This window comes from Talpa occidentalis, unplaced genomic scaffold (assembly GCF_014898055.3).
Source record: "Talpa occidentalis isolate TD23 unplaced genomic scaffold, MPIMG_talOcc4v2.1 talOcc4.17, whole genome shotgun sequence".
Classification (NCBI taxonomy): Eukaryota; Metazoa; Chordata; class Mammalia; order Eulipotyphla; family Talpidae; genus Talpa; species Talpa occidentalis.
The window spans coordinates 38605791-38628504 of NW_023601754.1; the positions used below are offsets into that span (position 1 = coordinate 38605791).

Below are 22714 nucleotides of genomic sequence, written 5' to 3' on the forward strand. Positions count from 1 at the left end.
GCACCCATGGACCACAGAGACCTCGTGGGCAGCCTCAGGCAGGACACAACTCAGTGGATACTGAAAGTGGGGGCAGGGCCCTCAGGCCTCACCCCGTCACATCTGTCTGCCCAACTCTTACTCCGGGGTGACTGGCTGACAGCTTGGGGCGGCACCACAGACACTCCCCACACAGGGCGGCTGAGGTGAGGGGCAGGTCCCAACGCCTCTCCCTCTGGCCTCCGGCTGGCCCTGCTGCTGCACCAACCTCAGCCGTCCTCACTGTCTGGAGAGCTGCTGGCCACCACCAGAGAGAAAGGGCAGTTTGGTGGTTCTGTCTGCAGACCTGCAGACAGACAGACAGACAGCTGTGTGGCCTCGGGAAAGTGACTTAACCTCTCAGGGCCTCAGTCACACAATGAGAGTACAATGGCATCTACCTCGAAGAGATCAGATGAATTAGTTCACGCGGGAGCGAAGCTCATGGCACACAGGGAGACCTGGGGCTCAGCGGGCGGCCGCCACCGCCACCGGGGAGCTTGTGATTGTTGCCCCGGACCAGCACAGCAGTAGACGATGAGGCCGTCTCAGGGTTGAGAGAAACGCGCAGGGTGGTCAGGGATTCGGCGAAAGAAATGACAAACAGACACACTTCAAGAGAGAGTGTAAATCTGAGTGTAATTTTCTTTGAGTTGGTGACCAGTATATATATGTTTTCTAAAAGCACAGGAACAATGAATACCAACGAAATCAGCTTGCTCGTGGGTTTAGCTTATCACTGACAGGGCAGTGATTTACATCTGGACCCAGCCGCATTCCTAAGTCGATAGACCATTAGTTTTGTTTTTAAACGATATAATCGCATTTTGTTTTACTATTTTTTTCACCTAAACTATATTTTAATTATTACAGGGTTTAGTAATGTTTCATTTGAGTCAGCCTTGCGTTAAGGATTTCTTATGATTTTTTAATTAACAACCAATGAACTTTATAGAAGAAAGAAGGAAGTTTAGAAAGACAATAAGGGATTAAAGTTGGTAGTTCTAGAAAGACGAGATAAGGTATTTTAGCATTCTTTTTTTTAAAAGTTTTATTTATTTATTTATACAAGCACTGGGTACAGTCAGAAGCGCGGGAGGGTGAGAGAATTCACCAGAGCCAGAGCAGGGAACAGAACAGGCAGACTGACGAAATACACTGCTGAGGGGAGCAGCGGGCGGCAGGAGAGGTCTGGGCGCCATGTGGGACCCTTGCCCGGCGGCCTGGGATCGAACCGGCGCTGCAGAGGCTGCGGGCAGCTTCGCAACCCAGCGCTCAACCGCTGTGCCACCGGGGAGGCCCTATTTTATTTTATTTTATTTTATTTTATTTTTTTTTTTTTATAGAGGCATGTTTTTATTTATTTATTTATTTGTTTGTTCATTTGTTTTGTTTATACATGCACTGGGTACAGTCAGAAGCGCGGGAGGGTGAGAGAATTCACCAGAGCCAGAGCGGGGAGCAGAGCAGGCAGAAGGACCGAAGTACACTGCTGAGGGGAGCAGCGGGTGGCAGGAGAGGTCTGCGCACCATGTGGGACCCTCCTCCGGTGGCCGGGGAGCAGCCGGGAATCGAACCAGCGCCGCAGAGGCTGCGGGCAGCTTCGCAGCCCAGCGCTCTACCGCTGTGCCACCGGGGAGGCCCCAAGGGGAGGCCCTATTTTAGCATTCTTGTAGTGGTTCCTGGTGGTCGTTATCTTTTGATAAGCATCTGTCTTATCTATGTTTTCAGGGAACTTTGCTATACTCCCCTTGCTTCAGGGAGTTTTGCTGTTCTCCCCCTGCACGCTGGTTCCTTGCCCAGCCGGACCTAGGGACCGTGGGAAAGCCATTAGCCCTAAGGGTCACTGCAGGGGGAGGTGCAGCAGATTGTAAATGACAGCAGCAGCTGTTACCCCAACAGACCTAAGTGTCCCCTGGCCGCTAACCCGCTCTACTTTCCTTCCCAGCTGTCAAAATGATATTCCTCACGACACTACCCCTGTTTTGGATTATGATTTCAGGTAATGGGGGGGTGGGGGTGCTGTTGCCCCTGAGTGAGTTGGCTGGAGTGGTTTCTGTGGGTACCTAAACCCCCCAGGCCAGTGGAAGGTGATGGGCATGGCAGGGGGAGGTGATCTGGGCAGGACTTGACCCTCGGCCTGAGGGATCCTGTTCACCCACAGCCTCTCGAGGGGGACATTGGGGTGCCTGGATGCCCTCGTCCATCTCCGCCTTCGAGGGCACCTGCGTGTCCATCCCTTGCCGCTTCGACTTCCCGGATGAGCTGCGGCCGGCCGTGGTGCACGGTGTCTGGTACTTCAACAGTCCCTACCCCAAGAACTACCCCCCGGTGGTCTTCAAGTCACGCACGCAAGTCGTCCATGAGAGCTTCCAGGGCCGCAGCCGCCTCCTAGGGGACCTGGGCCTGCGGAACTGCACCCTCCTGCTGAGCAACCTCAGCCCCGAGCTGGGCGGCAAGTACTACTTCCGCGGGGACCTGGGGGGCTACAACCAGTACACCTTCTCCGAGCACAGCGTCCTGGACATCATCAGTGAGTCTCCCAGAGGTTGTGCGGGCAGCCGGGCTGGGCAGGCGGGGGTCACCAGACGCCCTGCTCAGCGCCTCTCCGGGGAGTGCTGGATGGCAGGTCTGCTTTGGTTGGGGAGGAGCAGTGGGGTCCCCAATAGCCTGACTACCCTCAGAGAAAAGGTGTGTTCTCACTCTTCTGGAAACACCTGGGAGGAAAGCAGTGGGGTCAGGGGTCAAAGACCTCTGGGTCCTGCCCCAGCTGGGTGACTGCGAGCAAGCTGTTTGCCCCCTCTGGCCTCGGCCTCCCCTTCTGTGCGATGAGGTAGGAACAGTGCTGAGAGCTCGGGCTGCGGCTCCGGGCCCGGGGCTGGTGGAGAACAGTGCTGTGGGCAGCCTGAATGGACGAGAAAAACCAGAATTGTACTTTTCTGTGTAATCTCCTAATTCTTAAACACTGGCTGCTGATTCAGATGTATTTTTTAAAATCCTAAACTTAGGCCAAATAAAATGCAGCATGGGTCAGATTTGGCAGTGGGAGTAAGGCCACTGCGGGGTTTCAGGGATTCTCACTGCCTGATTTCTGAGGGGTGCTCCTGCCAGGAGCCCTTGGCGTGGGGTTCCCTGACTGCAGCAAGTCAATCTGAGGAGCCAGGCTAGAGGCCTAATGTTGAGGGGCCAAACAGGCACACACGCACTCACATACACTCACAACCACACACACACACACACATAAGACAGACACATGTACCCACACTCACGTTTACTCATAATATATTACTCACAACACACACTCACACTCATATACACACTTTCATAAACAGCACACACACACTCACACCCACATACACTTATACTCACTCCTACACACACAGACAATACATATGTGTGGTGCCTCCCTGGTGGTGCAGGGTTAAAATCTCAGCGCTATCAAGCTGTTGCCAGTCACTGTGGCGTGAGTTCGATCACCGGCCAGGTTGCTGACCCACATGGCACAGCAGACCTCTCCTGTCTCACCCGCTGCTCCCCTCAGCAGTGTATGTCAGTCAGTCCTCCTGTTCTGCTCCCCACTCTGTCTCTGGTGAATCCTCTCACGCTCCTGCACCTCTGGCCTATACCCCAGCTCTTTGTGCATAAATAAATAAAAAATAAATCTTAAAAAAATCCAGACAGACTCACACACATGTAATATATACACAGGCTCACACAGGACACACACACACATATACAACACACACACACACTCATACACACTTACATACAAAATACACATGCCCCACATACACTCATACATGCACACACAGGCTCACATAACTACAATACATACACACTCACATACATTCACACACACAACACATACATATTCACACACTCACTTGTGCACACATGTGGAAGCTCAAACCAACGCAGACAAGTGGGAGGAGAGAGGCTTCTTTAAGAAGATAATATCAGGCCCAGAGCACATGCTGACTGGGCTTGGGCTGTGGTCTCAGGCGCCTCATCTGCAGATCAAGCAAAATATTGTTATCCAGCTTCTAGCATGGCTGGCCGGGAGTGCTGGCCAGGGGGATGCTGCAAAGTGCTTAGACTGCTATGCAATTCGCATTATCATTACTCCGTGGCTGGATTCGCAGAGGACTCTGGGTGGAGGGTAACCAAGAAAGACAAGTTTGTAGGGAATTCTTTTTCTTTTTTTTTAAGATTTATTTCTTTTTTTAAGATTTATTTACTTATGCATAGAAGAACTGGGGTGCAGGCCAGAAGTGTGTGTAGGGGGGGTGAGAGGATTCACCAGAGACAGAGTGGGGAACAGAACAGGCAGACTGACTGAAATACACTGCTGAGGGGAGTAGCGGGTGATACAGCAGAGGTCTGCTGTGCCATGTGGGTAGCTCCCTGGATGGGGATCAAACTCGTGCTGCAGATGCTGCAGATAGCTTCATAGTGCTGACGCTTAACCCCTTGTGCCCCCAGGGAGGCCCAAGTTTGTAGGGAATTCTGGAGGAAATCGGTACCAGGAATGAGCTGGGCAAGGTGGGGTGTCCGGTAGCGCAGTGCTGCCTCCTCCTTTTCCCCTTCTCACTAGACACCCCCAACATCGTGGTCCCCCCGGAGGTGGTGGCAGGCACAGAAGTGGAGGTCAGCTGCATGGTGCCTGACAACTGCCCGGAGCTGCGCCCGGAGCTGAGCTGGCTGGGCCACGACGGCCTGGGGGAGCCGACGGTGCTGGGCCGGCTGCGGGAGGAAGAGGGCACCTGGGTGCAGGTGTCCCTGCTGCACTTTGTGCCCACCAGGGAGGTCAACGGCCACCGGCTGGGCTGCCAGGCCTCCTTCCCCAACACCACCATGCAATTCCAGGGCTACGCCAGCCTGGATGTCAAGTGTGAGCCTGGGTGCGGGCCGGGGGTCAGGGCGGGGCCGGTTTGCAGCACCTGCCTGCTGTGCTGACCCTCTGTCTGTGGTCTCAGACCCCCCGGTGATTGTGGAGATGAACACCTCGGTGGAGGCCATCGAGGGCTCCCACGTCAGCCTGCTCTGCGGGGCCGACAGCAACCCGCCGCCCCTGCTGACCTGGATGCGGGATGACACGGTGCTCCGGGAGGCCGTGGCTGACCTCCTGTTTCTGGAGCTGGATGAGGTGACCCCAGGGGAGGATGGTGTTTATGCCTGCCTGGCCGAGAATGCCTATGGCCAGGACAACCGCACCGTGGAGCTGAGCATCATGTGTGAGTCCACCATGCCTGCAGCCGGGCTTGCAGTGGGGAGATTAGGGAGTAGGCCTCACCCAGGGTGGAGCGCGGGCTGGCAGAGGCAGGCGTTCTTTTTTATTTTTTTTTAAAGATTTATTTATTTATTCATACGAGCACTGGGTACAGTCAGAAGCGCGGGAGGGTGAGAGAATTCACCAGAGCCAGAGCGGGGAGCAGAGCAGGCAGACTGATGGAATCCACTGCTGAGGGGAGCAGAGGGCCCGGCAGGAGAGGTCTGCGCGCCATGTGGGACCCTCGCCAGTGGCCGGGGATCGAACCAGCGCTGCAGAGGCTGCGGGCAGCTTCGCAGCCCAGCGCTCAACCGCTGCGCCACCTGGGGAGGCCCATGTTTGTTTTGTTTTTTTTTTTAAAAAAGATTTATTTACTTACACATACAAGAACTGGGGTACTGGCCAGAGGTGGGAGGGTGAGAGGATTCACCAGAGGCAGGATGGGGAGCAGAACAGGTGGATCTACTGAAATACACTGCTGAGGGGAGCAGCAGGCAAGATAGGAGAGGTCTGCTGCACCATGTGGGTGGCTCCCTGGTTGGGATCGAACTCAGGCCGCAGTGGTGATAGCGCTGAGACTTAACCCCAAAGGCAGTTCTTCATTCTTTCCACAAGTATCTGGTGAACGTTGACTCTGCACACACAATCACACTTAGATGCACAGACACTGTTCCTGCCACCCAGGAAAGCCTCTTAAATATTGTTTCTCGGGGCCACCCTGGCTGAATTGGGTGATCTGAGATAGGCCCAGGAATCTGTATTTTAAATGAGCCCCATTTTAGTTGTCATGAAGGGGGGTTGAGAGGAAAGCAGGGCTCCCCAGCCCTTGTGAGCACCTTGGAGGTTGTAGGTCAGGGAATGGGGCTCGTCAGATGCGAGCCTTAGCTGGGCACCAGGGAGAAGTCATTCATTCATTCATTCATTCATTCATTCACAAATAGTTATTGAGGCAAAATGCCCAGGGCTGGGGATAATAATAATGACAACGACAGCCAACTTTGATCAGCAGTTTCTGAGTGCTTTACACAAATACTCCCCCAGACAGCCCTGAGGCTGGCTCTGACCCACCTCTTCCTAGCTTCACTGAAACTTCTCTCACTATCCTAGTTAACACTGAGTTACGCAGATTTTCCGTCCACCCCCCGTCTTATTTGTCTCCAAAGCACGATTTCCATCCCGCCAACTAGGTTTTATTTATCTCTGCAGCATCGGCCCACATGGACTTCATCTGCCTTGTTCAGGTTAGAACAGGGCCTGCCACTTAGGTCCTCGGGGCCCCCTTGAAGGTTGCAACTATCATTAAGCCCAATTTCCAGATAAGAAAAATGAGGCCGAGAGGTTAAACGTGGGTCCAGACACAGCTGGAAGGGCCTCAAGCGCAAGCCCCGTGTTCTAAACAAGGCAGCCAGGCCTGAGCCAGGCTGAGCTGGTAGGCTCAGGTTGGGGCGTCTGGGGTCACACCTGGGGCTGGGTGCTGGCTGCAGAAGAGACACCCTGTGGCTGCTGACCATCGGCTCCCCATCCTGGTCCCCAGATGCTCCCTGGAAGCCAACAGTGAACGGGACGATGGTGGCCGTGGAGGGGGAGACGGTCTCCATCCTGTGCTCGACACAGAGCAACCCGCTCTCCATCATCACGGTCTTCAAAGAGAAGCAGGTGGTGGACACCGTCTTCTACAACAACGAGCTGCAGCTGGAGCTGCCCGCCGTCAAGCCCGAGGACGACGGCGAGTACTGGTGCGTGGCCGAGAACCAGTACGGCCAGAGAGGCACCGCCTTCAACATCACCGTGGAGTGTGAGTACCGGACCCCACAACCCCTTCTCCCTGCTCCGAGGCAGGCTGTTTAAAGGGTCACTGGGTTCCTGGGAGGCACCCCTGTACCCCAACACCAGCCGAGGAGGGGAAATTCAGGAAGCTGAGTCCACAGCAGGAAGAAAGTCCCACCTGAAAACACTGTCTCAATATTCTGGGGTGCACTTTTGATGATGGAAATTTCTGGATCCTGGGGCCACCGCCTCTTTGCATTAACTAAAGAAATAACTAGGACATCTAGCCCTCGTGGAGCGTCCCTACGTGCCAGGCACTGTGGGAGCCGCTCATTTCAGTTCCTCACAACATCCCTCTGAGGGAGGTTCTGCTACTGTCCCCCGTTTCCAGAGAAGGGGATGGAGGAAGTGGTTCTGCCACCGGCCCGAAGCCTCAAGCTAGGAAAGAGCAGAGTTTGAGCTTCAAGTGAGGCTGTCTCTGCTCCTCCTACTCTTCTCACTGCTCAGTTGCCCTCATGCTGTGTTCTTATTCCAGAATACTTAGATCAAGCAGATGTCGAGCGCAGAGGACCATGGGAGGTGGGGAGGTGTAGAAAGGCAAGACGAGCCACAGAACTACTGAGCTGCCCTGGAAATGACCCGAACCAGAGCTTCTCCTGACTCCTCTGTGGACAGCACCCCTGCCCCACTCCCATCATTCCCGTGGGTCCCAGCTCCCAAGTCACAGTTCCCACTCCAGTGACTTCCTCTGGAACATCACCTCCTCCCTTCCATTTCTCCTGCTTCTGCTTAGCTCCTAACCTCTGAACTTGACCTCTCCCAGCTCCCATCACTCCCCCGACAGCAGGTCCTGCCTCATGAATTTGCCAGAAGATACTGAGCACAGTCTGTACCCAATGCTTGTACATGGCCATAATGAGTACATGGTGGAGACAGAGTCTTCCCCTGGTGGCACTTTCCACAGTGTGGCTGGCCACTCCACCACTGCACCCGCCCTCCCTCTCCACTTCCTGGCAACAGCCCATGTGACCACGGGTATTTCCACTCTGCTTTCTCCATCCTTGTTGTCCTGGGCGCAGCAACCCCTGCCACCTCCTTCCTCTGTTACACCCCAAATGAGTGTTTCTTAGGAGTTAGAGTCAGAACCATCTGAGAATCAGAGGAAGCCCATCATATACAACACCGCACATACAATACCTCACACACAACTCCTCACACACAACACCTCACACACACCTCACACATACCTCACACACAATACCTCACACACAATGCCTCACACACACCTCCTCACACACAACACCTCACACACAACACCTCACACACACCTCCTCACACACACCTCACACGCAACACCTCACACACACTTCACACACAACTCCTCACACACACCTCCTCACACACAACACCTCACACACACCTCACACGCAATACTTCACACAACACCTCACAGACACCTCCTCACACACAGCTCCTCACACACACCACCTCACACACACCTCCTCACACACAATACCTCACACACATCTCACAGGCACCCACCTCACACACCCACATATGCACCTTTTCACACACATACTACCTCATACCATCTCACATTACCTCACAGACACACATATCTCACACCATCTCACAGACACTTTCAGTTGCAGACCCTCCTGTATAATAAAGGCAGTGGCTACAACCCTCCAGGAAGGGCCTACTCTGAGCCAGAATTATATCCTTTACCAGAGTTATTTTGCTGAGCTTCTGGCCACCCTGGAAATCTCTGAGGAGAAAGTAGAGGTGAGAGTTCCCCCAGACTGCACAGGGGAATTGGTCTAGAATTCTTCTAGACTCTTGCCTGCCCTACCCCCTTCCACTCTCTCCTCCCTTACAGTCCTTGACACTCAAGGAAGGACTCAGTTAATCTGGTTTCTTTTGAAAACAAACATTTGGAGTGCAAGGCCTTCCATCCGCTGAAGGGAGAGGCCGCTTGTCCCCACCCCTCCTTAGCACTCTGCTTCTCAGAGGCCGGTCAGTGCCCATGCCCTGGGAGTGCGGCCTTGGGCAGGGCAGAGCCACCCCTCGGCCTCACTTTGTCCCCCTCGTCTGTGTCCCCGAGCGCAGGCCTCAGTGCTCACTGACAGAGGCAGCGATGTTTCTGGAGCGGCTGATCCCACAGCCCAGAAGGCACACGGCAGCCGGAGGCACCTCGCTGATTAGCTCACGACACGCGGGGGACGAGTCTGAGCTTTCTGCACGTCTTGACCTATTTTGCTCTCACAATAGCTTGATTGGGGGAGGGGCCTGTTCACACTGGTGTTACTGGTGTCCTGCTTCACCTCTGCTGAGCCTTCATTCTCTCCTCTGAAAAATGGGTTTGACAACAGTATCTTACCCCAAAGAGGGTTGTGAAGACTCAGATTATGTGTCATGACACAGCCCACCTGCCCCATGGGTCCTGGGTACCCTTCTCATCCCTCCCCCCAAATTTCCTCTGAACTTCAGACAGAGCTTGTGCTCACAGGCGCCCTCTGCTGGCAGGTGCTTCTAGTCACAGCCCCCAGGTGAACTGAACATGCTAAGGAGGGAGTCTCTGTCTGAGGAGCCCCCAGCCTCTGTGAGTTAAAAGCCATCACTGTTGTTGGCACAGGGGAGAACTCCAACTCAGAGGCGCAGGGAAGCCGAGTGGGCTGACTGGGGCCGCCCAGCCTGCAGATGGCTGAGCTGGGGTTTGAGACAAAGCCGCCCCACCCCAGTCTCCCATTCTTTGTGGGGCATGGGGTTTGTCTAGAGTCAACCAGCGTTCTATAGATCTCCCTGGCTGCCTGCAAAGCTGTGACACCATGAGCCATGTGGCAGGTGTCCTCAAGCCCACAGCCTCTGGGACGGGTACCGTCCCTGGAGCACCAGCGCAAGGGCCTGGTGAAAGGATTTTTTAAAAAATGAATTGATTCTCAACTTAGGTTTGTTGCTATAATTTGTGGTATGGTGTGTTGATTCACTGACACGACGGCAAGCATGGTGCCTCTCTGTGTACATAGAATTTGGGGTGTATCCTGCATTTCTATTTTAGTGAAACTTGAAAACAGGTGAGGTGAGTGGGGCAGGGGTCTCTTGCCCATGTGGAAGAGGGTTCGGGTCAGGACAGAACCGTAGTTCAGTCTCGATTGAGCAGAGGGGAGTTCTGGAATCTCCTGGAGGGAAAGCAATCCCAGTTTTTAAAAGCAACATTCAATGTTCTATTATAATTACTGATTTTGGAAATTGAAAGGGAAAAAAAGCTACACTAGCAGCATTTTTGGGGGGGTAATACAAATGGCAGCAAAGCTTGACAAAATGATCTTGGGAGGAGGGTAATGTTTGGAGCCAGTTGCTATGGGGAGCCATTTGGGGGGTCCATGGTGCAGGGAGACTCTAGGCATCTGCAGGACAAACTGAAGGGATTGCTGAGGAAATTCAAGCTCATCCCACATCTCCTCAGATTGGCTGCTGTGTGAAGGGCACATTTAAAATGTGAGGGCAGAGGGGATCAGCGAGAAAGCCTGCCTTGCTGGGAAGAGGATGTGTGAAGACTCAGGAGACTGTGTTGACGCCCACGGCTCCTGACAGAGCCTACCTGCCCCGTGGGTCTTAGATGCTCCCACCTCCCCCCACCCACTTCCTCTGAACCCCAGACGGGACAACCTCTGCACCCTGCCGAGGTGGTGCTCATAGGCGCCCTCTGCTGGGAATGGTTCTGTGAGTCTCCTCGCAGCCCCTGGGTGGGCCGCTGTCACCCTGGAGTGGGGAGAGATAAGTGCTGGGGATAGCAAATGCATAGTGAAGTGGGGTGCACGTTACATGGGGTGGTTGCAGCAAGGGACAAAGTGTGGGTAGAAACCACAGGCAGTGAGGAAGTGAGCTGGGCAGGTGTGAGGGACAGGTTGCAGGCTGAGGGGAAATACAATGACCCAGGGTGGGAAGAAGCTCCAGGAGCGTGAGAAACAGCGAGGAGGTGACGGCTGCTGAGCGGCAGGGCATGAGCCAGCATGGGAGAAAGAGGCTAGTGTCCCTGGGTCCGGTGGGGCCTGGTGGACCAGGACCAAGAATTCAGCTTTTTCTAAGAACACAGGGAGCAGCCAGAGGACGGTCTGGTCAGGGAGCTCCTCCATCTGCTCTATGGTGAGCAAAGTTCCAGAAGGTACGAGAGTGTCAAGGGGAAATGCAGCTCCTCTGGGCCAGCGGCCATTGCCCTCGGCCCGGGAGTCCCCTGAGCTCCCCTGGTCTTGCCCTGCAGTCGCCCCCGTGATCCTGCTGGAGTCCCACTGTGCAGCGGCCCGAGACACGGTGCAGTGCCTGTGCGTGGTGAGAGCCAACCCCGAGCCCTCCGTGGCCTTCGAGCTGCCATCGCGCAACGTGACTGTGAACGAGACGGAGCGGGAGTTCGTGTACTCAGAGCGGAGTGGCCTCCTGCTCACCAGCATCCTCACGCTGCGGGGACAGGCCCAGGCCCCGCCCCGGGTCATCTGCACCTCCCGCAACCTCTACGGCACCCAGAGCCTGGAGCTGCCCTTCCAGGGAGCTCGTGAGTAGGGTGACTGGGCTGGGAATCATGGCGGCAGAGAGGGCTCCCCTTGGGTTCCAGCTCCTCCCTCCCCAAGGCTGGCCGTCAGCCACCAAGCGTCCGTCAGGCCATGCGTGTTGATCCAATGGTAAAGACGCCCTTTCAGAGGGGGAGGCCAGCTGCCCCTCATCCCTTGACCTTGCCGGCCCCTCCCTGGCCCGTTGGGTTAGTCGGTCAATGCCAGGATGTGCCAGCTGTGTAAATACATCACTGTCGTCTCTGCCCTGGCCCGTTTCCTAAGAACCCAGGTCCTCGCTCCCACCAGAGCCCTGAGGGCGCCTGGGTCTTCTCTGTCCCCAGACCGCCTGATGTGGGCCAAGATCGGGCCCGTGGGAGCCGTGGTCGCCTTCGCCATCCTGATCGCCATCGTCTGCTACATCACCCAGACGCGCAGAAAGTGAGTGGCCTGCCAGGCTGACCGGGCATGGGCAGACTCCAAGGGCGGGGGCAGAGGGAGCCTGGAGCATGGGCGAGGGAGGGCAGATCCTGCCGGAATGGTCCGTGGCCGGGAGAGGGCCCCTGCCCGCAGGAGTGGTGTCGGTCGGGCCCCGGGGCCTGGATGGATGCTGTCCACCCGTCGTTCCCTGCTGCCCACCCTCTGCGCTTTGGCCTCTTGCCCTGCAGGAATTCTCCCGCATGCTCTTGGGGCTGATGAGGGAAAGCCTGGCTCCCCCGGCTTGCAGCCCCAGCATCAGTCACAGTTGGTTCCAGAGGCCCCAGGGATCACAGCAAAAATGCTCCCAGCCCCACCCACCTGCCGCCCCCGTGCGCAGAGATCTCCCCTCCTCAAGGCAGTCCTGAAAATGACTCACCCTCCCTGCTCCACATCCGGGGAGACAGACCCAGGGCCGAGGGGCACCCAGGGACGCCAGGCTGGGGTCCCACAGCGGGGCAGGGACCAGGGCCCCGAGGCCCGCCCTCAGCCACACAGCAGGGGGCGGCCGTGGCGGGCACCATCTTAGGGAGATGGGTGGGAACAAGCCTGGGGTGCCTGAGGCCCGACTCCTAAGGTGGATGGGGCTGTAGGGAGGGCGAGGGAGGGGCCCTGGGAGTCCTGCTGGGGCTGACGTGTCCTGCCCTGCAGAAAGAACGTGACAGAGAGCCCCAGCTTCTCGGCGGGGGACAATCCCCCCGTCCTGTTCAGCAGCGACTTCCGCATCTCTGGGGCGCCGGATAAGTATGAGGTGAGGGCCAGAGCTCTGTGGCTCCAGGCGAGCAGGAGGACCCGGATGCAGGGATCCCGAGGGCCTGGGAGGGGCCTGGGAGGCCAAAGGGCAGAGGGAGGCCGGCCCGGACAGAGAGGGTGTGCCGAGGGCCTGGACCTGGACTGGGAGGGGGTGCTTAGGCCGAGGCTACGAAGGGGGCTCTGGGGACTCGGGGCCCCAGGGAAAGCCTCGTGCTCCCTGCCTGGGTCTATGACTGCATTTCCTTCTCCAATAGTCCAGAGAGGTCTCTACCCTGGAGTGAGCGCCCCAGGAGGTAGGTTCCGGGGGCCTCAGTGTGCCCAGCCCTGGGCCCTCGTGGGGCCTGGGGGTTGGCGTGCATGTGTGTGTGTCCCCGTCAGGCGTCCTGCATGGACCCCAGTTCAGTCCGGCCCTGCTGGCCTCGTCTGCCCTGTCCCATCGCTGTCCCGCTGTCTGTCCGTGGCCACTGTCCTGTGTGTGTGTCAGCGGCCCGTGTGGGGTCGGGGCGTGGGGATGAGAGTGTGATGGGGAAGCCGAAGCCACACCTGCAGGGCCCCCCAGGGTGAACAGGGAAGCACAGCAGATGCAAACCCAGGGGACGGGCTCGCCGAAGCAGCGTTTACAGAAACATGGAAGGGTGGGCCCCGGCCAGTGGCTTTAATCTGGGAAAGTGTTACTAGGCAGCCCACCCCCAATTCCCATGTTGAAGAAGACTCCCCAGAGACGAATTTGGAGGGGACCCCTAAACAACAAGCCCCTCATTGCTAAGGCGTGGAGCGAAGGCCCCAAGTACGAGCCAGGAGCTGCGGGACTAGCGGCGCTGACAGACCTCGAGCAGGGAGGCTTCCGCAGGGCTTTGGGGTGCAACTCTGGAGCTGTGGGGTGCACGCCACCCCAGCCTTTGCATCCAGAGAAGGTGGACCCGGACTCTGCTAAAGGGTTGGTTCCCTTCGTAGAGCGAGAGGCGCCTGGGATCTGAGAGGAGGCTGCTGGGCCTGCGGGGGGAGCCCCCGGAGCTGGACCTGAGCTATTCTCACTCGGACCTGGGGAAACGACCCACCAAGGACAGCTACACCCTGACGGAGGAGCTGGCCGAGTACGCCGAAATCCGCGTCAAGTGAGGGAGTGGGGGCGGCCCGTGTGGCCACCCCCCTCAGGACCCTCGCTGGCCCCCACTGGCTGTGGGCTCCCTTCCTTCCCAAAGTAGAGGGGCCTGGGGCAGGAAAGGGATGGGGCAGGTGCCAGCGAGGTCCTGGGGGCCTGACCTCCCCCTCCTTCCTAGCTGCCCCTACCCTGCCACTCCCCACCCCCACCTTGTGGCTCCCCTCTAATCTCCTTTAACCTCATCTGTCTGGAGGGGAGCTCTGTCTGTCCGTGTTATTTATTGCTACCCCATGCCTGGTTCCCTGCCCCCATGCCTGGCCCCAGGGCCTGTATGTATGGAAAGGACATGAAATAAATGCCCCAAGTCAAAAACTCTTCTAGCTTCTGATGACTTCTGATCCATCTTGGGGTGACCGCCACCCCTCTCTTTGCCCTCTGCTGGGTCCTGTGGGGCCAGGACAACTGACACGAGGTTGCTCTGTCGCCTGCTATGTTTGACTTCTGGGTCATTTCATGTAACAACCCTCATTCCTGCCACTTTCCCTTTGCCAGTCAGAGCAGCAGGTGCCACTGGGCTGGCACTTGCACATGGCCACATCTCACTGAAAGACATGGCGGCTGCCCCTTCTGGAAAGGCCTATGCTTCCTGTTTGCCACAGTCCCCGCTCTTCCCTGTTGTCTTACACCTGACTGGCTTCACTCTCTGACTTTAAGGACCCAGATCTCAGTGCTTTTTGTGCCCGTGTTGGATGGCCTTCCATCCCTCACAGCCCTCACAAGCCCAGGACTTGCACTCAGTTCTTTTTCTTTTTCTACATCATCTATGTCCACGTTATCTGTCAGGACTTTTAAAAGAGCCAGACTCTGGTATAAATGATGCTAATAACTGACATTTGCTGAGTGCCATGTGCAGCTACCTGATTTGTAGTCATTCATCTCGGGAACCCTCAACTAAGACAGTGGTTCTCCAAGTGGGGAGGGTGGCCCCTGCATGGACAGTATCAGCCTCATCCGGGCCCTTGTCAGGTGAATTCTCAGGCAGCACCCCAGCCCAAATCGCCTTTTTCATGAGTCTTCCAGCTGCTTCCGAGGTGTCGATGTGGGGAGCCTGGAGAGGGCGAGGCACAGAGAGGTGACATCGCTCTCTTGAGGGCCCCCAACTGTAACTGTGGAGCCCCCATTTGAGACCCGAGCTCTGACTGGGGAGGGCAGAGGCATTATTCAGGGTCTAAGAGCAGAGCAGGAAGACTGCTGATCGTACACTGCTGATGGGGAGCAGTGTGTGGGGCAAACCCAGCGTTTAACAACTGCTGAGCCATAGAGGGTGGGAGGGGAGACCCCCCCGTTTTTCTACAATTATATACAAGCACAGCCAGAAGCGCGGGAGAATTCCCAGAGCCAGAGCTGAGGAGAGCAGCGGGCGGCAGACCAGGAGAGGTCTGCGCGCCAAGTGGGCCCCCTCGCCCAGGGCCCAGGAATCGAACCTGCGCCATAGAGGCTGACGGGCAGCTTCGCAAGCCAGCGCGCAGCCGCTGCGCTAACTGGGGAGGCCCGCTGGGTCCCTTGTATTACAAGCCTCCTTAAAACCTTCCTGCTGGGCAAGGAGTGGGGCTTCATTTATCACCTTATTAGATGATCCGCTGACCCAGGCTCCTGCTTGCGCATGCCTCGGCCTCATCAGGACGCTCCCTGATGGACTCACGTTTCCACCTGCCCCTCGGACCAAAGAGTTTTTTGGTGGCTGGCCCTGACCTCCCTCCTTAACAACCTTGGCTCCCTAGTGCTTGCCAGGATCTCCAGGCTGCAGTTGCGAGCACTCGGGAGCCAAGTCTGTTAAGGAGGGAGGTCAGGGTCAGCGACCTAAAATTTCTTTGGTCCGAGGGGCAGGTGGAATCAGTGAGTCCATCAGGGAGCGTCCTGATGAGGCCGAGGCTATGCGCAAGCAGGAGCCTGGGTCAGGGGATCATCTAATAAGGTGATACATGAAGCCCGACTCTTTGCCCACTCTGTCTCCCCCGCATGTCTCTGGCCTTCCCCCAGTATTAGCCACATAGATGCCTAATGTGGACTGGTATTTTTATAGGAAAACAGTATTTGTGGGTTTGTTTTTACTACTGTAATTAGAAGTTTCATGAGGCTTTAATATTTAAAACAGGCGATGGGCATATTGTCCCCGGAGCCTCCTCCCGTCGTGTGTCCAAGCTGAGGCCCGGACAGCGCAGCAGGGACACCCTCCCTGCAGCTCCCAGCCCGCCTCTGAGCTGCGGCGTCAGGAGCATAACACAAGGGGCGCCCCGTTCACCCCCGAGGCTGGGTGGTCTGTTACAGCGACAGGTGTGGAGCAGCCGCCCACTTCGCTGCAGGCCTTAAATCCTATTATTTCTTTTTTTTTTTTTTTTAATAGAGGCATGTTTTTATTTATTTATTTATTATATTTGTTTGTTTGTTTTGTTTATACATGCACTGGGTACAGTCAGAAGCGCGGGAGGGTGAGAGAATTCACCAGAGCCAGAGCGGGGAGCAGAGCAGGCAGAAGGACCGAAGTACACTGCTGAGGGGAGCAGCGGGTGGCAGGAGAGGTCTGCGCACCATGTGGGATCCTCCTCCGGGGCCGGGGAGCAGCCGGGGATCGAACCGGCGCCACGGAGGCTGTGGGCAGCTTCGCAACCCAGCGCTCAATCGCTGCGCCACCGGGGAGGCCCAAATCCTATTATTTCTTCCGCAGAAACTAAAATGCGTCTCCCCTTACACGCTGTGTGAACATTCACCATCATTTTCCTGCCCAGGCAACGAACGGCCATGGCCATCGTGGGTGATCAGGGCTGCGTTTAACCCGCAGGGTGTCTGCTGGGAAAGAATAACCACGTTTCTCCAGTTCGACGGGGAGATGCCGACGTGCAAACCACATGGGAGCTTGGGGTCCCAAGCTGCATGCGCGAGGCGTGTCTGTATTTGAAAGTGAATATTAACCCCCCGTGAATGCAGCGCCTTGGCTCTCCCGCTGGTCCCGCCAATCAGACCAGAGGGGCCGAGCACTGCTGGCTCCGTGCACAGCAACCACAGGGAGGGGGGCTTTGCTATTCACAGCCTTTCTGGAGACCAAGATCCTCAAACTATCCCATGACCGGATCTTTATATCTGGCTGGCTGGGGTGGGTGGCAAGGTTGGTGGAGCAGGAGGAGAAACTGAGGCTGCAGGAGCCTTGGCAGGCAAGGAGAGTATAGAATGGCTGTTGAGTGAATGTCAATCCCCCACACCTTCCCCACTGCAGTGGAGAAAAATGATGGCAGAACCCAGAGACCCTGCTTGACCTCACCCCAGGAGCCCATCCTCCCAGCAAAGCCCCTAGAAGGGGGTGGCATCTCCGACCCCCGGGACAGGGCCATGCCCTCAGTAGCACCCCCACAGCAGGCTCCCATCTACTGTACCTGGCCCCTCTCAGCAGGCGAGCTGTGCCCAGGCCTCCTGGACACGGTCATGAGTGTTCTCCTGCAGCCCCCACTTCATGGGCAGTGCGTGTTCAGCTGACCACAAAGGAAAGTGCTAGCACACCCCTGTAACCCAGCACACGCTCACAAAGCAGCCGGAGCATCCAGTCTCGAGTGGCCTCTTGGGTGCAGTGGACAGCGCAGTTACACGCAGACCTTTGGGGGAACTGTGGGGAGCTCCAGGAAGGAGCTGAGGGGCTGGGGAGGCTCTGGGGACAAAGCACCGGTGGGCATCAGCCTGGCGAAGGCCTTCCGGGGCTGAGGCTTGAGCACTTTCCAAAGGGAGAGTCTGTGTGTCTTTCAAAGGGCTTTCCCATCTTTATGGTCCAGGGAATTGCTTGGGGGCCTGCGGCTGGAGGGCGACGTATTATAATTTTTATCATGGAAAGTCAGGTAAAGGTGAGTATTTTCTCTGCGGGGCATCTGATTTCAACTACAGCGCACAAGACTAGGCAGGAAAGGCCTTGATTTCTCAGGTTAGGGGCGGCAGTGCCTCCTCGTGGCCACCAGGGGCCCCACATGATCGGTGAGAACAGAGGAGGCCCAACCTCCAGCCCAGGTGAAGGAAAAAATGGGGTCTCGGGCTGTGCTCAAGGGCCTGGTGCTCTTGTCCAGCCTCGGGGCTCACTGGATATGTACATCCTCCTATTCTAGAAACAGCATTCATTTTCCTTTGGGGAATCCCCCACATTCAAGTCAGGGTCAGAACCCCTCAATGCATCAGCTACACTGCGATCTGATGAGGGATAACTCAAATCTGTCAAATGAGAGTTAGGCCTACAGTTTTTTTCACTGGAGCTATTTGGACAGAGGCATGCCCTTTCCAGTCAGCTTAGAGGTTTTTGGGGTTTTTTTTTGGGGGGGGTAGGTGACAGACATCTCTCTCTCTCTGATTATAGAAGAGGCTGCTTGGAAATGAAGTTGACATACAGAAAAATAGATTCAAGAGAGAAAATGAGGCACAGTCCTGATGAAAATTATTTGAATAGCTGGATCCAGCAGTACCTGAAGCCATGGCTCCAGGGCATGTCCAATGAAATGAGTCAATTAAGGTCTCTCCTAAGCCAGTGAAAATTGGTTGCTCACCTTCCAGGCCTGATTTGTGCCAGGCAGCAATATTAAAATCAGACTTCATTTTCCGCAAAAGCTTAAGTTATAACATAATTTTAATGCAAATATGTGTTTTCTATGCCAGGATTACTGACACATGAAGGTTTTTTGGCAAGCCACTTAGCAGTACAGGCTTTTCCTGTCTTCAGAGGAGAGCTCATTCACATTCAATAACCCTGTCTGAGTGGTAAAGTCTGTGCTTTGCGCATGTTGGATGTTATGTGATAGGATTGCATCTGATCTGAATCTGTGTTTAGCAGGTCTCCCCGACACTGTTCCCGTGAAATGAAGGGGTATCCCCTAATGACTGTGTAGGGGGCAGGAATGGACACAGTGCCAGTTTTCCATGATCCCAGCAGACGGGGTAAGGGAGGAATCAGAGTCCTCGAGCCCTCGTTGGCTTTTGCAGGCTTTTATTGGGATTACCAGGTACACGGCAGGCAGGGGTACTGGGGGCCTGGGAGGCTGGCAGGCCTCCTAGCCCCCAGCAAGTCTTCACTCTATCTGGGCTCTCTGACCTTCTCTCATGGTTCTGCTGCTTCTCGGCTTCTGCTGGCGTCGCTGTGATGCCACCCTTATAAACTCCGTCTCTCAGCCCAGGTGAATCCCATCTACCTATGCCCACACCCTACTCCAGGTGCCCGCCATCAGGCATGCATTCGGGACCGCAGGGTTCCATCATCCATCCTAATGGCTGGAAGGCAGAAAAGCCTGATACTTTTTTACCTTACCCTACAGACTGCCACAGAGGGGTGGAAGGGTAGAAGTCCAGGTCCTCCACTCAGCCTCCCTGGACTCCTGGGGGATGAACTTTCCGTGTTATTGCCCAGCAGGGGTGGGAGTTAAATACCCAGGTAGGCACCCGCTGAAACCACCTGCATGGTAGGGGAGGGTAGCTCTTGCTACTCCCCACGGGGTTCCCCCTGTGGCCTTGTTACTCGAGTGGTGATGAAGTCCGCATTCTCCGCCAGCCTCTCTAGCAGTGAGGACAGGGCGGGGTGCTCAACACCGCTGTGGGGGTGGCATTTCAGGCTCCCCACATGGTCCCCACTAACACTGTGGGGAAGGCCAGGCAGTGGGGATGAAGGGTCCAGCTCCACACTCACCTCCTCAAATGGGGTTACCTGGGGGTGTAGTGGCAAGAATGGACACAGAGCAGGTTTTCTGATCCAGCAGACTGGGTAAAGGAGGAGTTAGAGTCCTCAGTAGCTTTTGCAGGTCTTTTGTTTAGATCTACCAGGCATATGGCAGGCAGGGGTGCTGGGGGGCCGGGAGGCTGGCAGTCCTCCCAGCCCCCAGCAAATCTTCACTCTATCTGGGCTCCCTGGCGTTCTCTCTGCTTTTCTTCTCTCGGTTTCCGTTCGTTCTTGGCTTCTGCTGGCGTCCCCGTAATGCCGCCCTTATAAACTCAGTCTCTCAACCCAGGTGTACCCACTTCAGGTGCCCGCCATCAGGCATGCGCTCAGGACCACAGGGTTCCTTCATTGATCCTAATGGCAGGAGGGCATAAAAGTCTGATACTTTTACCTTACCCTACAGGGGGAGTCTGGGTTCTTCATTATAGCCTGGCAAGGGTGGACATCTAGCCAACCACCCCCCCAGACTTTGCCATGGGGGTGTCAGGGTGTGGGGAGGCTGCAGGTTCTCCTGTATGTGGCTGGAGGAAAGCAGTCATTGCTTTCCTCATGGAAAGAGTTTGGTAAGAGTTTGATCTTTTTTTTTAAAAAAAAAAGAGATTTATTTATTTATGCATACAAGAGCTGGGGTGTAGGCCAGAGGTACAGGGGGTAAGAAGATTCACCAGAGACAGAGTGGGGAGCAGAACAGGCAGATCTACTGAAATACACTGCTGAGGGGAGCAGCAGGCAACTCAGGAGAGTCTGCTGTGCCATGTGGGTAGCTCCCTGGTCAGGGATCGAACTCGTGCTGCAGAGGATGCAGATAGCTTCACAGTGCTGAGACTTAACCCCTGGCGCTACCAGGGAGGCCCCATCCCTGCTTCTTTCTAAAAGCAGGGTGTTGTGGACCTTTTTTTTTGCCTGTGCCCATTGGCATTTCCGGTGTCAGCTTCCCCAGTATTCAGGGGAGGAGGTTGAGACACAGAGACAATTCACCCAGGCGGTTCACACCTTTCCACTCTCTGGCCCCAAGCTTCCGCACACACCCTCTGCTCACCTCCCAGTCTGCTCAGATTTGTTTTATGATATCCGGGGCTTTTCGTTGCACGTAGCAAAAGGAATGGGGTAAGGGCCTCCCTCTGCCCAGGACATGGCTGCTTTCTGAAGTTCATCATTCTATTTCCTTCCCAATGATCAGCAGAGTCGATAGTGGTGCCGGAGTGAAGTCACCTTGGATGGTTGTGACCTTGAAGACTCTTGAGTATGTAACACTAAGAGTGAAACTTGGGCCTCCCTGGTGGTGCAGAGGGTTGAACGCAGCGCTGTGAAGCTGTCCGCAGCCTCTGCAGTGCCAGTTCGATCCCCGCTGGCCTTGGAGCACCCCACATGGCAAGCAGACCTCTCCTGCCTCGCCCGCTGCTCCCCTCAGCAGTGTATTTCGTCAGTCTGCCTGTTGTGTTCCCCGCTCTGTCTCTGGTGAATCCTCTCACCCTCCCGTGCATCTGGCCTGTACCCCAGCTCTTGTACTAAAAAAAAAAAAAAAAAGAGTGAAACTTCCCTTCTCTGTAGGATTTGCATGGATTTGCCTGTGGTCTGGTTCTGGCCTCCAAACACTCACGGACCAGAAGCCTGATCAAGATGGCTGGTTTTAGTCTCAAGACGTACCCCTCAGGTGCACGGACAGAAGTTGGTTTCTCCTTTCTTTCTTTTTTTTTTTTTTTAATTTTATAGAGGCATGTTTTATTTATTTATTTATTTGTTTGTTTGTTTTGTTTATACATGCACTGGGTACAGTCAGAAGCGCGGGAGGGCGAGAGAATTCACCAGAGCCAGAGTGGGGAACAGAGCAGGCAAAGTACACTGCTGAGGGGAGCAGCGGGCGGCAGGAGAGGTCTGCGCGCCATGTGGGACCCTCCTCCGGCAGCTGGGGAGCAGCCGGGGATCGAACCGGCGCCACAGAGGCCGCGGGCACCTTCGCAACCCAGCACTCAACCGCTGCACCACCGGGGAGGCCCGGTTTCTCCTTTCTGATCTAGGAGCTCTTCTGAGGACCCTGGGGCCTGCTGGAACCCCCCCAACCCCCCCCCCCGCCCCGTGTCTGTCAGGTCTGGGCCCATGCATGCTTGTGAGGGCAAGTCGCGTGGACAGGTGTCACTCACTGCAAATACTTGAGCATTGACCTGAGCTGTTTTCAGGCTGACAGTTCTGAGCTGCTTGGCCTGAGCCGTTGGCCCTTCCTGAGGGCTGGTGGGAGGCTGCTGGGGCAGGGCCGCTCTGACGCGCATCTGATACTAATCATCCTACCTGGGGACAAAGCCTCAACATCTTCAAGTGTTCCTCTGACCTGGCTCCGATCCCACCCCCAGATCGTCCTGCCTCTCAGTGGCCCTCAGAGTCGAGAGGTGGGGGGTGTGGCCAAGGAGGATAAAAATCAGTCACTGGAGACTTTGCTGTGCTTCCCCTTTCACTCTCAGACGCTGCCAGGGTCCCTGAAGAGGGAAGACACAAGGAAACAGGTAAAAAAGGATTTTTTCTTTTGGATCCAACATGCAAGGAGCATAGAGGGGCTGCTGTGGGCCGGGCACAGACCCTCTCTCTTGCCTGCATTACCACAGGCTGTGGGGTTCTGTCTCTGGGCATCCCCCCAGCCCCACCAGGCCTGGCCAGTCTTCTGAGAGCAGGATGGCCCCTGGGCTTCCGGGAGGGCAGATGGACCTGGGGAGGTCAGCTCTGAGGTCCTGCCTATGCTGTGCAGGCCTCAGGCCTAGAGCCCATGACCTGGCTTGAGTCTCGTGCCTGCTCGCCAGCCTCCTGGCCCGCCCTCAGCAGCCTCTACTTCCGGGCCAGGGGCCCTTCTTCTCGTGCCCAGGGACTGCTTGGGGCTCTTGGGGGTGACCATGCAGCCCCGCTCAGACAAACCCCTGCCCTGTGCATCCCAGCATTCTCCAACCAGGCCCCAGTGAGGTGTGTCTGGTTGCTGCTGGCAGAGGGGCCACAAGGGCCCAGCCCCTGGGAGAGCCTCTTTGCCAAGGGGAACAAAATCTAGCCTGTGTGGGATCCCAAAGGGG

The 22714-nt window shown here is 56.1% G+C and overlaps 1 protein-coding gene across 1 annotated transcript; it reads left to right on the forward strand.

The window, feature by feature from the left end:
- Nucleotides 1–1974: 1974 nt before the first annotated feature.
- On the forward strand, nucleotides 1975–14300 carry MAG (myelin associated glycoprotein). The gene is made up of 9 exons (XM_037517906.2): nucleotides 1975–2020; nucleotides 2183–2551; nucleotides 4613–4909; nucleotides 4995–5252; nucleotides 6822–7082; nucleotides 11316–11603; nucleotides 11943–12039; nucleotides 12727–12826; nucleotides 13783–14300. The coding sequence occupies exons 1-9, from the start codon at nucleotides 1975–1977 to the stop codon at nucleotides 13945–13947; spliced, it is 1881 nt and encodes a 626-aa protein (XP_037373803.1). The 3' UTR covers nucleotides 13948–14300.
- Nucleotides 14301–22714: the final 8414 nt, after the last annotated feature.